The sequence below is a fragment of the Erithacus rubecula genome (assembly GCF_903797595.1).
Source record: "Erithacus rubecula genome assembly, chromosome: 11".
NCBI classification, from domain to species: domain Eukaryota; kingdom Metazoa; phylum Chordata; class Aves; order Passeriformes; family Muscicapidae; genus Erithacus; species Erithacus rubecula.
Window position 1 is genome coordinate 350184 of NC_136663.1, and position 13518 is coordinate 363701.

Consider the following 13518-nt stretch of genomic DNA (forward strand, 5'->3'; position numbering starts at 1 on the left):
TGCCCCAGCAGGGGCGAGTTGCTGCAGTTGGTGTGGACATGTTTCTGTTCAGGTAATTCCAGAGCAGCAGCTGGTGTGGTTTGAGGGTCCTTTCAGAGACTGCACCGTTCTGGACTCCAGGATGTGCTGCTCCAGGTGCTGGTGCTGCTCTGGGATCCAGGGTGGTGCCACAGCCCAGTGCAGCACAGTGGATATATTGGGATCTGCTTGGATATATTGGGATCTGTTTGGATATATTGGGATCTGCTCTGGGATCCAGGGTGGTTTCACACCCCAGTGCAGCAGGGCACAGCTGAACCAGCACATGGATATATTGGGATCTCTTTGGATATATTTGGATCTGTTTGGATATATTGGGATCTGCTCTGGGATCCAGGGTGGTGCCACAGCCCAGTGCAGCACAGTGGATATATTGGGATCTGCTTGGATATATTGGGATCTGTTTGGATATATTGGGATCTGCTCTGGGATCCAGGGTGGTTTCACACCCAGGTGCAGCAGGGCACAGCTGAACCAGCACATGGATATATTGGGATCTGCTTGGATATATTGGGATCTGCTCTGGGATCCAGGGTGGTTTCACACCCAGGTGCAGCAGGGCACAGCTGAACCAGCACATGGATATATTGGCACGTGCAGTGCTGGCTTTAGCCAGAGGAGCAGCACCTGTGCCATGCTGAGCCCCTCTCCTGTTTGCTGCTGGCTGTTGTGTGCTCTGTTTCTTTGGGACATTTGTCATCAATAATTTCCTGAAATGTCCATTTCTGTACAGACACAAACCTACACAACATTTATACTTTCCCGAAGCGTATTTGATCTTCTGCATTTAGAAATTTCAACTTGACATGAAGCTTTTGGCTTGAGATGCAGTTTTTGATACAGCTTTTCTCTGAAGGGCAGGCAGAGGAAGAAATAAATAATAGGATCCAGGCAGACATTTGCAGCAGAGAGCAGCAGAGTGAACTCCTTGGCGTAGAACAGTGACTTTTGGGACTGGCAACTGAAGTGGGGGCTGGTCTGGCTCAGGGTGTAGGGGGTCCTGCAGAGGTGGTAGGGCACAAAGCAAATGACAAACACTAACATGATGGTGAATATGTTCCGGCTGGTTTTCCTCTTGGCCATGTCTGAGCTCCTCCGGAATTTTTTGTAAGAGCTGTATATTTTTTTGGATATAGAAGTGTAAAACACGATCAGCAGAAAAAAAACAATCCAGAAAATCCCTGTGCAGATATAGGTTGTTGCTTTGTGCCACTGTCTGCCCAGCTCGCTTTTAAGACCTATACATTTTGTGGAGTAATTGTCTTTAGTGATTTCATTAGTCAAAATCATATTTGGAAAGGACATAGCCATTAGCAGCAGCCAGATGGTTACAGAGACCACCTTGCTGTAGCTGACTGTGTGGATGAAGGAGGTGAGCAGGGGCTTCACGATTTTGTAGTACCTGTCAAAGCCAATGAGGCCGAAGAAGGAGATGCCGATGTACATGTTCATGTAGAACAGCACCGCCGAGTACCTGCACACAAACAGGCTCAGCCCGGGGGCAGCCAGCCCAGAGTCAGCCAGGATCTTGAAAGGAAAGGTCAGGCTCATCAGGAGGTCGGCCACAGCGATGTTCTTGAGGTAGACAATGAAGCTCTTGGTGCTGGGGACGTGCAGGAAGACCCAGGCTGCCAGGGCGTTGAGCGAGAGCCCCGCCAGGAGCAGGAGGCAGTAGAGCAGGGGGATGGCCGTGCTGCTGACCACCGTGCTCAGGCTGCAGCTGCTCCCTGACCAGTTGCTGCTGGAGTTGAGCATCTTGTGCTATCTTCATTCCTAGAAGCAGGGGAAAGGGGAGCTCAGCAGGGCAGGGTGGTGCTGGGCTTTCTGCTGACTGCCCAGAGTGTTCTGCCCTCACTCCCAAACAGGCTCAGAAGTGCCAGGCTCCCACACCCCAGCCCTCCCAGCAGGGAATGCAGACAATGCTCTCAGTGGGGCCATCTCCCTTTCTGCTGATGCTGTTGCTTTGAACAGAGGATCCATTTGCTTCTCTCTCTGACCTCACCTGCTGCCTTCCAGCCCAGGGCTGCAGGTGTGAGCCCACCTGCTGTCAGCTGGGCTGACCCACAGTGACTCAGGGTCAATGAGATGTGCTCAAGGATGGTGTCTTTAACACTGATTTACCATGAAACATGAGTGATGTGAATATTCCTGCCCAAATGTTCAGAGAGCTCCTCTTCTGCTGCTCAGGGGAGAGGATACCCAGTGTGTGGTAACACACCCCAGAGTTCCCCTGCAAGGAACTCACACGTGCAGCTGGTTTAAAGAGTTTGCTGTGAACTCCCAGCAGCCCAGCACACAGAATGTCTGTGGGTTAGCTGGTAATGTGGGAGCTTGAGCTGGCTTCTCAAGCCTGTCAGATTTACATTTGAAAGGATTTCCAAGAAGAAATCACATCTGCTGCCCGCTTTTCTTTGCCAAAATGTGGGGGTGGATTATCCTCTGTGGGGAGGGCAGAACAAATTATATATAAATATAATGCAGCTGTATTTGGCAATTGAAACCCTGGGCAACTGGAAAATACATGCCTTGGAGCTGGGAAAAAACCCCCCTCGTCTTTTAGAAAATGAGGAATTTCCTTTTATCCCCATTCTGAGTCAGTAACTGATGTCTCTGTGGAGCAGACTGGAACCTGAATGCAACCTTGCAACAGCTAGAAATGGACATTTCTCCTCAAACAGGTTGAAAGATCTCCTTTGGTGTATTGTTTTCTGTGCCTCCTGCAGATGGTGCAAAGGCTGATGAGCTCAGGTGTGCTCTGGAGCCTGCATGGATGGGAGCAGCCAGTGTGTTACCCTGGGCACACCAAAACCTGCACCTAACCTCCTGCTGCTCATTGTCCCAGAGCAGCCACCCTGGTCAGCAAGGCATTTGCTCCTGTTTGGCTGAGTTTTAAAAGAAAAGGAAGGTTTGGAGAGCAGCTATTAAAACACCACGTGGACAGGTGTGTTAGAGCTGGCAGGTGTGGGCAGAGCTTGAGATGATAGTGCTGAAATTAGCAAATGGCATTTTTATTTAAATAGTGACACACTGTATTTAAAACCTGCTCTCTTCTGCTGTGTCTCTGTTCACTTTCTCCCTCCAGGCTGCTCAGCAGGACCCTCTCTCTGCACATGGTGTGTTAAGAACTTGTTCCTTCTCTGTAGGGTTTTCAAGAACCCTCAGTCTTTCTGTGCCTGGACTTGGGGGCAGAGATTAAATTGTTTAGAAGTTCATGAAGTATGTTTTGTGCTGAGGCATCACACAACAAAGGATTCTTTCAGAACTGTGTGACTAAAGGTGTGAACATCAAATCTTTGTAAAGCCCGTTGTGTCTGTGCAGCACGGAGAACACCCTGCACAAATTTTACATTTGATACATCAGATTTATCAGCTCTGTCACTGAGAGGGAGCCACAGGATCTGTACATTTTCCGTCATTGGTGTGTCCTTACCTCCCCTCAGCTGCCTGCTGTGGAACTCTGCTGAGGCTCCAGAGCTCTGTCCATTCCCGGGCACCCCGCTCCTGCTGGGACACCTGTGGGGGACACAAGGACAGTGTCACCTCCTCACACTCAGCTCTGTCTGTTCTTTGTGCCACCCTCTCACACTCAGCTCTGTCTGTTCTTTGTGCCACCCTCTCACACTCGGCTCCTTTTGGAGGGTCTTGTCCTGTTGCTGTGACTAGATCAGCACTAGATCAAGCTGTGTCACCTCCCTGGCCTGTCCCTGTCAGCTGGGGGCAGAGGCACAGGTTGGTGCCAGCATCTGGGCTGGGTGGCACGCAGCCTTTGGTACCCAGCAGCTGCTCTTGTTGGAGTGCTTGGGCCAGCATAAATTACTTTGGTTCTGGGAGAATAACCTCAGCTCGTTGTGCAAAACCAGCAAACTCGATTCACCAGATGACCAAGATTGATTGGGTAAAACAGAAAAATGTTCTGAACTTTCTTAGCATGCAAATCATGTTGTCTTGGCACAGCACATGAAAGGGAAGCTGCATAAATCATTAGAAATGCTTGGTCCTTTCAGAGATCAGACTCTTATGCTGTCCCCTGTGACTCTTCCACAGCAACATTAAGACAATTCTTGACTTCTGTGACATGTGTCATCTTTCAAAGTTCACCCTGCTTCACTGAACATGAGAATAATATTTATAAGTTATTTTAGTTATGTATTTATTACCCTGAACTTACCAGAAGTCATGTAGTTCCAAGTACACATTTTAGCTATTTATGGAAACTAATGTAGCTGTTTAATAAATATTTCCTATTACAGTTACAGTAATACAGTTACTGGGCCAGTGGTCACTATTACCAGAAATATTTTTTGAACTGCAAAATGGAGTAAATAGGGGAGGTGATATCACTGGATGGTACCTCTGATGTTAGGAGGAAGCTGGAGAAGGAGGAAGCACAACACAACACACCACAACCACTGCCAGTTGTGCTGAGTGTGCTAAAAGAAGAATCTTATTTTAAGATGTCCTCTCTGATGTGGCAGGAATGCTGCTACTGGCGGAACTTGCAGTGCTGTCCATGCTGGTGTGGTCCAGTGGGAAAGCTGCTGTGGGTGTCCCCGTGGGGCAGAGGGATGCTGAGGCAGGGGAATGGGGTCTGGGAGCTGTGCTGGGCACTGTGGGGGGCTGAGCTGAGGAAACCCCCCTCCCCAAACACTGAGTGTGGTCAGGGCTGCTCTGAGCCTTCTCTTGTGCCCAGCCTGGGGTGCATGCTGGGGGAGACACGCAGGGGCCCTGCTGGAATTGCTGGTCTCCTCCAGCAGGCACTGCCTGCACTGACTGTGGAGATGTGTTGGTGCATTTGACTTGTTGCAAGTTTGCCAAGAGACTAAAATTTTGCTATTTACTGCTCTTTTTATGACGTTTGTCATAGGGCAATGCTGGGTTTTAATCCTTAAGAGAATAAAAGTATGCAAAATACACAGATGGGCTATTTTAGCCTCTGGGGGTGGCACGTTGGGTGGCAGTTCCTGTTTGTCACAGGATGCAGTGGAGGAAAACGGGATGAAGGCTGGAAATAGGATGGCAGAAGGAAGGGGTGGCATTGCAGGAGGGGGGGGTCTGCCGTGGTGGTGCCAGTGCTGGATTTGGCAGTGCCAGTGTCAGATGTGGCAGTGCCAGTGCTGGATGTGCCAGTGCCAGTGCTGGATGTGCCAGTGTCAGATGTGGCAGTGTCAGATGTGGCAGTGCCAGTGCTGGATGTGCCAGTGCCAGTGCTGGATGTGCCAGTGCCAGTGCTGGATGTGCCAGTGTCAGATGTGGCAGTGTCAGTGTCAGATTTGGCAGTGCCAGTGCTGGATGTGCCAGTGCTGGATGTGCCAGTGCCAGTGCTGGATGTGCCAGTGTCAGATGTGGCAGTGCCAGTGTCAGGTTTGGCAGTGCCAGTGCTGGATGTGCCAGTGCCAGTGCTGGATGTGCCAGTGTCAGATGTGGCAGTGCCAGTGTCAGGTTTGGCAGTGCCAGTGCTGGATGTGCCAGTGCCAGTGCTGGATGTGCCAGTGTCAGATGTGGCAGTGTCAGTGTCAGATTTGGCAGTGCCAGTGCTGGATGTGGCAGTGCCAGTGTCAGATGTGGCAGTGTCAGTGTCAGATTTGGCAGTGCCAGTGCTGGATGTGCCAGTGTCAGATGTGGCAGTGCCAGTGTCAGATGTGGCAGTGCCAGTGTCAGGTTTGGCAGTGCCAGTGCTGGATGTGCCAGTGTCAGATGTGGCAGTGTCAGTGTCAGATGTGGCAGTGTCAGTGTCAGATTTGGCAGTGCCAGTGCTGGATGTGGCAGTGCCAGTGTCAGGTTTGGCAGTGTCAGTGCTGGATGTGCCAGTGTCAGATGTGGCAGTGTCAGTGTCAGATTTGGCAGTGCCAGTGCTGGATGTGCCAGTGCCAGTGTCAGGTTTGGCAGTGTCAGTGTCAGGTTTGGCAGTGCCAGTGTCAGATGTGACAGTGCCAGTGCTGGATGTGGCAGTGCCAGTGTCAGGTTTGGCAGTGTCAGTGCTGGATGTGCCAGTGTCAGATGTGGCAGTGTCAGTGTCAGATTTGGCAGTGCCAGTGCTGGATGTGCCAGTGCCAGTGTCAGATTTGGCAGTGTCAGTGTCAGGTTTGGCAGTGCTAGTGCCAGATGTGACAGTGCCAGTGCTGGATGTGGCAGTGCCATGTCAGATTTGGCAGTGCCAGTGTCAGGTTTGGCAGTGTCAGTGCTGGATGTGCCAGTGTCAGATGTGGCAGTGTCAGTGTCAGATTTGGCAGTGCCAGTGCTGGATGTGCCAGTGCCCCTCCTCTGGCTCCAGCAAGGCTCCCTCAGGGCACTGCAGTCCCCCCTTCCTGCTCTCTGGAGCCCCCAGGTGCAGGGGCACAGAGCTGGGTCCCCCCTCTGCTGCTCCTGGGCTGCAGTGACGGGCTGGGGACACACGTGTGGCCTGTGGCTGTCACTGGCTGTGGCCCCCAGAGCTGCAGTGCCCCCGAGAGCCTGTGCCACTGAGCTGGGCTCTGCCTGCAGCTGCAGGGGGTGAGGGGGGACAGGTGGGTGAGTGACTCTGTCCACATTAAGGGACAGCCCACTGGTGATCCCAAAAGGCCAGATTCAGGATGTTTTGTGAGGAGGTGGCAGTGGGGGACCGCAGGTTCTGCATCTCTGAGATCACCTGTGATGTTCTTCTGCACCTGCAGGGAGCTCTGGGCTCTGAAGGGCACGGGGGGGGGAGCTAGCAGGCACTCAGAGCAGGAGATCCAACAGGTACACACAGCAAAGATAAGGTTCTGTACTTCCCATTAAAGCCTTGGGCTCCTTGGGGCACAGTGTCAGGACACCTCAAGGGCAGAATTCCATTTCTGTCTTGCAAAAACCACCAGTAACCAGTTTCATTTCTTCTTCCTGTCCAGCAGACTCCATTCTCTTTTGAATCAGAAATTTAATGGTTTTGTTTTCCTGATAAGCTAAATTTTTCATTCTCCTTTTACTTCTGATTTTTAGACATGAGTGTTCATTATTCTTAGCACTCTTTTAGCCTTAGCAGGTTGTAGTCTCTGAAGTATCTGTGCAAATCCTGATGCTCAGATGGAAACTTGGGCAATGCTTTGAGCTCATTGCACACAGAATAATTTTCAGATCTAACTCAAATATTCCATTTTCTAAATGAAGCCTCAAAATCCCCCTTCCTGGCGTGCCCCTCTGCACTGGCAGGGCATGAGAAGCTGGTAAGTTCTTAGCTTGGCGCAAGCCCTGCTCATCAACAGCTAAACCACCAGAGTGTAATCATTCCCATCCCAAACCCAAATACATTTCTGTACCAGCTACCGGGAAAAAATTAACTCCATCCCAGCTGAAACCAGAGCCCTGGGTCAATAAACATTGTAAGGATTAATAGTTTCACTGTCTGAAAACTGGGGTTTTAAAATTAATAAAATGTGGCTCAAGGGAGTTTTTCCCTTTAATATGATATATTAATATTAACATCTGTAATTCAAATATTTAATTTTAAATTCTGTTTTCTGATGTTTTAAACTATGATTTTCATATAGTTACATTTACTCAGTCATAAATTGAAACAAAAGTAGCCGCTTAAAAAGAATGTAATTTTTAAAGGCAGATGAGAAGAGTACTTGCCTGAGGGTGCTCTGTGTGCTGGCACAGCTGGAGCCGAGCAGCAGTTTCTGTACCGCTTTCCGTCCAACCTGCTCGTTTGTGCTATTAGCTGGCAGCGCTTTGCAGAAGAACGCGAGGATGCTCACCTTATCCGCCAATTTAAAAAGCAAAATTGCAGTGGCAGTTGGTTAAAAATGCCCAAGGATGGTCGAGAGCGTTTTCAGGACAGGTGATGGAGGCGGTGTCTCACCTGGACAGAGGGACGGATGGCGGGCGGGTCCCGCTTGTCTCTGCTGTGCCCGCCGAGCCCTCGAGCCCCGGCAGGGACGGGGAACGGCCGGGGGCGATCGGGGGACGGGGAGGGATCCGGGCAGAGATCCGGGCAGAGATCCTGAGGACGGGGAGTGGATCTGGGAAGGTTCTGTCCGTTCGGAAGCGGTCCCGGTGCTGTCCCCGCCCGTTCCGACCCGATCCCGGGATAGTTCCGCCCGTTCGGAGCCGCTCCCGGTGCTGTCCCTGCCCGCCGTGCCCGCCGCTCCCAGCGCAGCCCCGCGCGGTTTCGGGGCAGAAAGGGGAAGGGCTAGTGAGGCGGTGCTGCCCTGGCCAGCTGTGCCGGGCTCTCAGCCCAGCTGTGCTCGGTGCTGCCCAGCCCAGCTGTGCCCGGTCCTGCCCAGCTGTGCCCGGTCCTGCCCAGCTGTGCCCGGTCCTGCCCAGCCCAGCTGTGGCCCCGCTCCCAGCCCAGCTGTGCCCGGTCCTGCCCAGCTGTGCCCGCGCTCCCAGCCCAGCTGTGCCCGGTCCTGCCCAGCTGTGCCCGGTCCTGCCCAGCCCAGCTGTGGCCCCGCTCCCAGCCCAGCTGTGGCCCCGCTCCCAGCCCAGCTGTGCCCGGTCCTGCTCAGCCCAGCTGTGCCCGGTCCTGCCCAGCTGTGCCCGCGCTCCCAGCCCAGCTGTGGCCCCGCTCCCAGCCCAGCTGTGCCCGGTCCTGCCCAGCTGTGCCCGCGCTCCCAGCCCAGCTGTGGCCCCGCTCCCAGCCCAGCCGTGCCCAGCAGCTCCGGGAGAGGCACAGCGCGGCTGGCACAGCGCGGCTGGCACAGCCGAGCGCTCCGAGCTGCCGCAGTTGGATTTTCCCGAGCTGTTCCGCTGCTGCCGCCTCCCCGTGACGCGTCCCGCCCGGAGCTGCGGCTCCGAGCCTGGCTTTGAACCGGGGCCACGGCCGAGCGCTGCCTGCTGGGACTGGGACACGATTCTGGGAATACTTGATGGCTCTTCGGTGTTTCTCTTTCCTTTCTCTTCTTTTTCGTGCTATTCTTTCCTTTTAACCTTGAACACCCGCTTGGCTTCCTCCCTTCCTGTTCTTCCCGTAAATATCCCGGGAGGCTTTGAAACCAAGCACAGAATTAGCAGCGATGTATGGTAATAGAAGAACTATTATTTCCTCTGTGGCTGTAGGAAAGGAGTGTATTCTGAGAGAGAGCTGAGGTTTGGGGAGATAAATCGAGGTTTAAATGCTTATTTTAAAATGGTGAAATATGTACATTGTGTACCTTAGAGCAAGTAAACATTTAGTGCAGGACTTGAGCTCTGCTTGACAGCGTGTCACCTAAACCCTACAGAAAATACACAATTCCTCCTGGACTGTGCTTCTGTGAGGGTTTATCTGTGTAGGAGAAGGGCCCAAAGGCACGGGGAAACACAAGTACCTTCTCCCTGTGTGCTGCTGCCATGTCCACATCCTTTACCTGGGGCCACTGAACTACCCTGAACATGTAGTCCCTTCTCCACCCAAATTTCACTGAGTATCTCTCTGTGCAGTAAGGGGGTAACCTGGGAGGCAGAATGGTCTGTGCATTCTTGTCAGTACTTCTGCCCCTCTCTCCACCCTGAGACTCACAGCCCAAAGCTGTAGTGGTCAATCCATGGCTTTGGGGTGACGGTTTGGGTGCTGCTTTCATTGACAATTTCAGTTCTGGTGCTGCTTTCATTGACAATTTCAATTCTGGTGCTGCTTTCATTGACAATTTCAGTTCTGGTGTTGGTTTAATTGACAATTTGTGCTTCCCCTCTGGATCAGGCAGAACAAATGGGGCTTCCCAGGTGTTCCCCAGAAGACACCACTCAGCCAAGCTTTTCCTCTCCTCCCATGCACCTGTGGTCATTTCTTGAAGCAGGGATGAGAGCAGTGAATCAGGTAAGGCTTTGGTTTAAAAGCTGTGGTTTCTCTAAGAGGAAGGAGCACAGGAAGCCCCACAGAAGAGTTTGTGCAGTGCTGTCCAGTGTAAGATGCCAGTCTGTGACGGATTAAATGCTGCAGCACAGATAATTTTCTGCAGTGAGAAGTAAGCAGTTGTCCAGGGCAGAGGATTAAAGGCTCAAAGAGTGGGTGGGGTGCCTGAGCTCTGAGTACAGCTTCACCCCATTGGAATGACTCTGGCCAGCAGGGCACACCAAGAGGCTGTTCTGTTATACAAACATGGGTATTTTTCCAAAATGCCAGCCAAGCCCAGTGTTTAAAGATCTCAAGATATGGCTGCTGTTTGTGAAGGTTGGAACACAGGCACTGAGCACAGTCACCAGCAGGCTCTGCACCCCACCATGCTCTTCAGGTGGCTTAAGAACAAACTGATGGTGTATTTTACCTTTAGCCATCCAAGTCTGCTTCTTCCCCCAAAATCCAAAATTCCCTGCTACTGGTTGTTTTGTTAAGAGAAGCTGTTGACGTTTTGTCTGAGCTCAGGGCCTAAGAAGGGAATCCTTCTGGATCCTGCTGGTGGATTTCTGTCCCAGAGCTGGAGAATGCAGAGCCAGAGAGGGGAGAGCTCTGCTGATGTCCCAGCATGTTTGGGGACAGGAGCACTGGGGGTGGGCTGGCTCTTCCTGAGGCTGTGGCAGCTCTGAGTCTTTGCTGGCAGGGTGGGGCTGGGGGCTCCTGGCCCGAGCTCTGGAGCAGGATCTGAGCACCAAACCATTGCCATGAGGAGGGGTGTCTGTACCAGGGTCACTGTGCCCTTCCCAGACCTGCTGAGAGCTGCCAGTGCTTCCAGCCTGAACAGGAACTGGTGCAGACCCTGGTACCAGTGCCCAGCCCTGGGAACTGCTACAAGCAGGATGAACAAGACAAATATTTTACTGGGATAATCCCCCTAGAAGCCAGCTCATTAAAAAACTATTGCAGGACTTCTAGTTGGGTTTTTACCCTGTCGAATGTGCCAGGAAATGCTCTGTGCTGGGCTTTGTTTGGGTGGTGGGGGGATGTGTGTGCCTGCCCTGGAGCAGCCCCTGGGGCTTCCCAGGGTCTGCCTGGAGCTCACCCATCACCTTGGCCATGCTCAGGTGGCACCACTGCTGCTCCCAGCAGGTGTTCTGCCTTGTGGGGTGCAGGAGAGCAGTGCTGATGGAGGGACTGTGCTGGACTGAGTTAGAAATTATTAAGGAATTTTCCTTACTTAGTCAAAGTAGGCTTTTCTGCAGATGGGTCTCTTGTCTTTCAGCCACAGACAGCACTTTTTCTAGTTGCACATTTGTACTTCAAAGACATAATTTTTGCAGTTTCTCCCATGTCACTTTTAAGACAGCTGTTTTTAAAGCACCTCATTTTCTGACTTCAGAATCACACACTCTGCATCTGTAACCTTTCCAGGAAATGGGGAGCTTTTGATTTCTTTTTGCATGCAAGATAAACTCTCCTCAAAAACTGCACAAACAACTCCTTTATCTTTTCCACTTTAATGTGGACAAAAAACTTCTCAAGTGGTGCCTCTTCTGGGGAGGGTGAGGAGGACAAAGCCATTGATCTGCCCCTGCAATTTTGTGTTGAACTCTCACCCCCCAGTTAGATGCAGAATTGGGGTGTCTTTCATCCCTTGGTAACCCCTGATGTGCAGAGCTCTGTGGGTGGGACTGCAGTCAAACCTTGTGTTGTTTGTGGGTGCATTTTACAGAACAGAGGTGTAGGAGGGGGTGGGCTTGGTTTGCAGAGCATTTCTGGCTAACACAGACCACAGGACCCTCATCCTGTTTGGTGCCTGCACTGTGGGCTCCACTGCATGCCCAGTTTTGTCATTTCTTCAGTTTTGTGCTTCCAGCCCTGAGCACAGCTGGGTGAGCCTGTCACAGCCACTCTGCCCATCTCTGCTTCCCCTGCTCCATTCCTGCTGCTGGGTGCCAATGCAAAGGCAGATCTGCAGACATTTAGGTGTGTTTGGTTTCCTTTTTTAGGATTCCTGTGAAGCTGCACTGGTGTAAAGTCACAGGAAGGGTCATTACCAGAGAAGCCACAGAAGAAAAATTCCATGTTAAATCTGGGTAAGTAGTTATCTGGTATCTGGGGATTGGGATATTGTTGTATAGTTCATTTTTAGCCCTGGGAAAATACTTCACAAACAGCATCAGAGAGCTGTCCTGCATGTGAGTGTGTGTCCCAAGCAGTGCTTATCACAGGATTATCACAGGATTATCACAGATACCCTGCCAAGGGAAGTGAGCTGCCCTCCTCCAGTGTCCTCTGCCTAGGGACCACCAGGGCTGCTGCCCCTGAGGGGCTCTTTGGGCTTTGCTGGGCTTGTGGGGCAAGTCCACGTGGGGAAAGGTCACTGTGGCCTTAACACAGCAATTGTCAGGCACAGTTTAACCTTTAAACCTTGTGTTCAAGCCACAAACCCTTGGTGATTTGCCCTTGTAGAAGGGAGACCAGAGCACTCACTCTTGGTTTGCTTTAAGCATACAAGACCTTTGAGGACAGTCTTTGGTTAGGAATGTCTGCACACAGAGCTGATCTTTCAGTCCTAAATATTTTCATCTGATCTCATTTGGTGATTGTGAGAATTAAAGCTATGTAGCCCAGTCCCCAAAATGTTCTCTCAATATGGTTTTTATGTGCATGGACTGTTTAGGGTGCAAGATGGCAGATTTGGTCCCAAACTCGTCTGCTGTGTGTGAACAGTTTTCTACAGAGCTGGTTGGTAAACAGGGTTTGTCTGTGGTATTTTAGCCATTTAAAGTATTTTTATTTAAATACCCAGAGTATTCTGTCTTCCTTTCCAGAAATGTTCTTCCGATCATGTAAGCAATTTCATAATACTTGCATTAATCCAAATATTATCATACTTACATTTCAACTTCTTAATTATTCATAAACCAAAATCTAAACCTAAACCAAGTGTTTAAATTAAAAGAAATAGAAGAAAGAAACCCGTCTTTCAGTGGAAAACTTTATGAAAAATGTTCTCATGCAGAACTTAATCTTGTTATTGGAGTGCTGCATTTCCAGGGTTTTCCTGTCAAAGCCTTTTTGTTTTTGTGTACTAGAAGGCGAGTCCTGCAGTGTGTGAGGCCGTGGCTGCCGGGCTGTTGCCCTCTCCTGCTGGTGCAGCTGCACTGCAGCCCGGGCTGGCAGCGAGCACAGAGTGCCCAGGGCACTGCAGCCCCGCCAGCCTTTCTTGGCTCCCTGGCCTTTGGCCGAGCAGTTTATGCTCTTAAATGTGATTTAATGCCCAGTGAGGCAGGACAAACTGATCCACGTGAACTTCACTGGGCTCAGTGCAGCCCTGGCTGAGATGGTGCTGCTGGCCCCAAAGCAGTGAGGGGCTGGGGGTGGCACAGAGCCCGGGGGCACAGAGGGTCTGAGGGTCACCCTGAGGGTCCCCAGGGGCTGCGCCACCTCCTCCCCTGCCCTTCCCCTGCTCCGTCCCGCACCTGGGCAAGCTGATCCCCGCAGTGGGTCCTGCCCCGGGGCAGGGCTCATCCTGGCTGCAGCCCCTGAGCTCAGGGCTGCTCTCCGAGCCCAGGCAGCCCCGTGCTGGTTTCCAAAGCACCCGGTGAGCCAAGCTGGCCACCCCCCGAGCAGCCCCCAGGCAGGGGGAGCCTGGTGCCCGGGCACGGAACCTGAGCCGGGTGTGGGTGAGCTGGCACTAACCCAGC

General features: G+C 51.8%; 1 protein-coding gene across 1 annotated transcript; it reads right to left on the minus strand.

The window, feature by feature from the left end:
* Positions 1–547: 547 nt before the first annotated feature.
* On the minus strand, positions 548–3559 carry P2RY14 (purinergic receptor P2Y14). The gene is made up of 2 exons (XM_079315134.1): positions 3470–3559; positions 548–1812 (listed from the first exon to the last, which is right to left on the minus strand). The coding sequence occupies exon 2, from the start codon at positions 1792–1794 to the stop codon at positions 781–783; it is 1014 nt and encodes a 337-aa protein (XP_079171260.1). The 5' UTR covers positions 1795–1812; positions 3470–3559; the 3' UTR covers positions 548–780.
* Positions 3560–13518: the final 9959 nt, after the last annotated feature.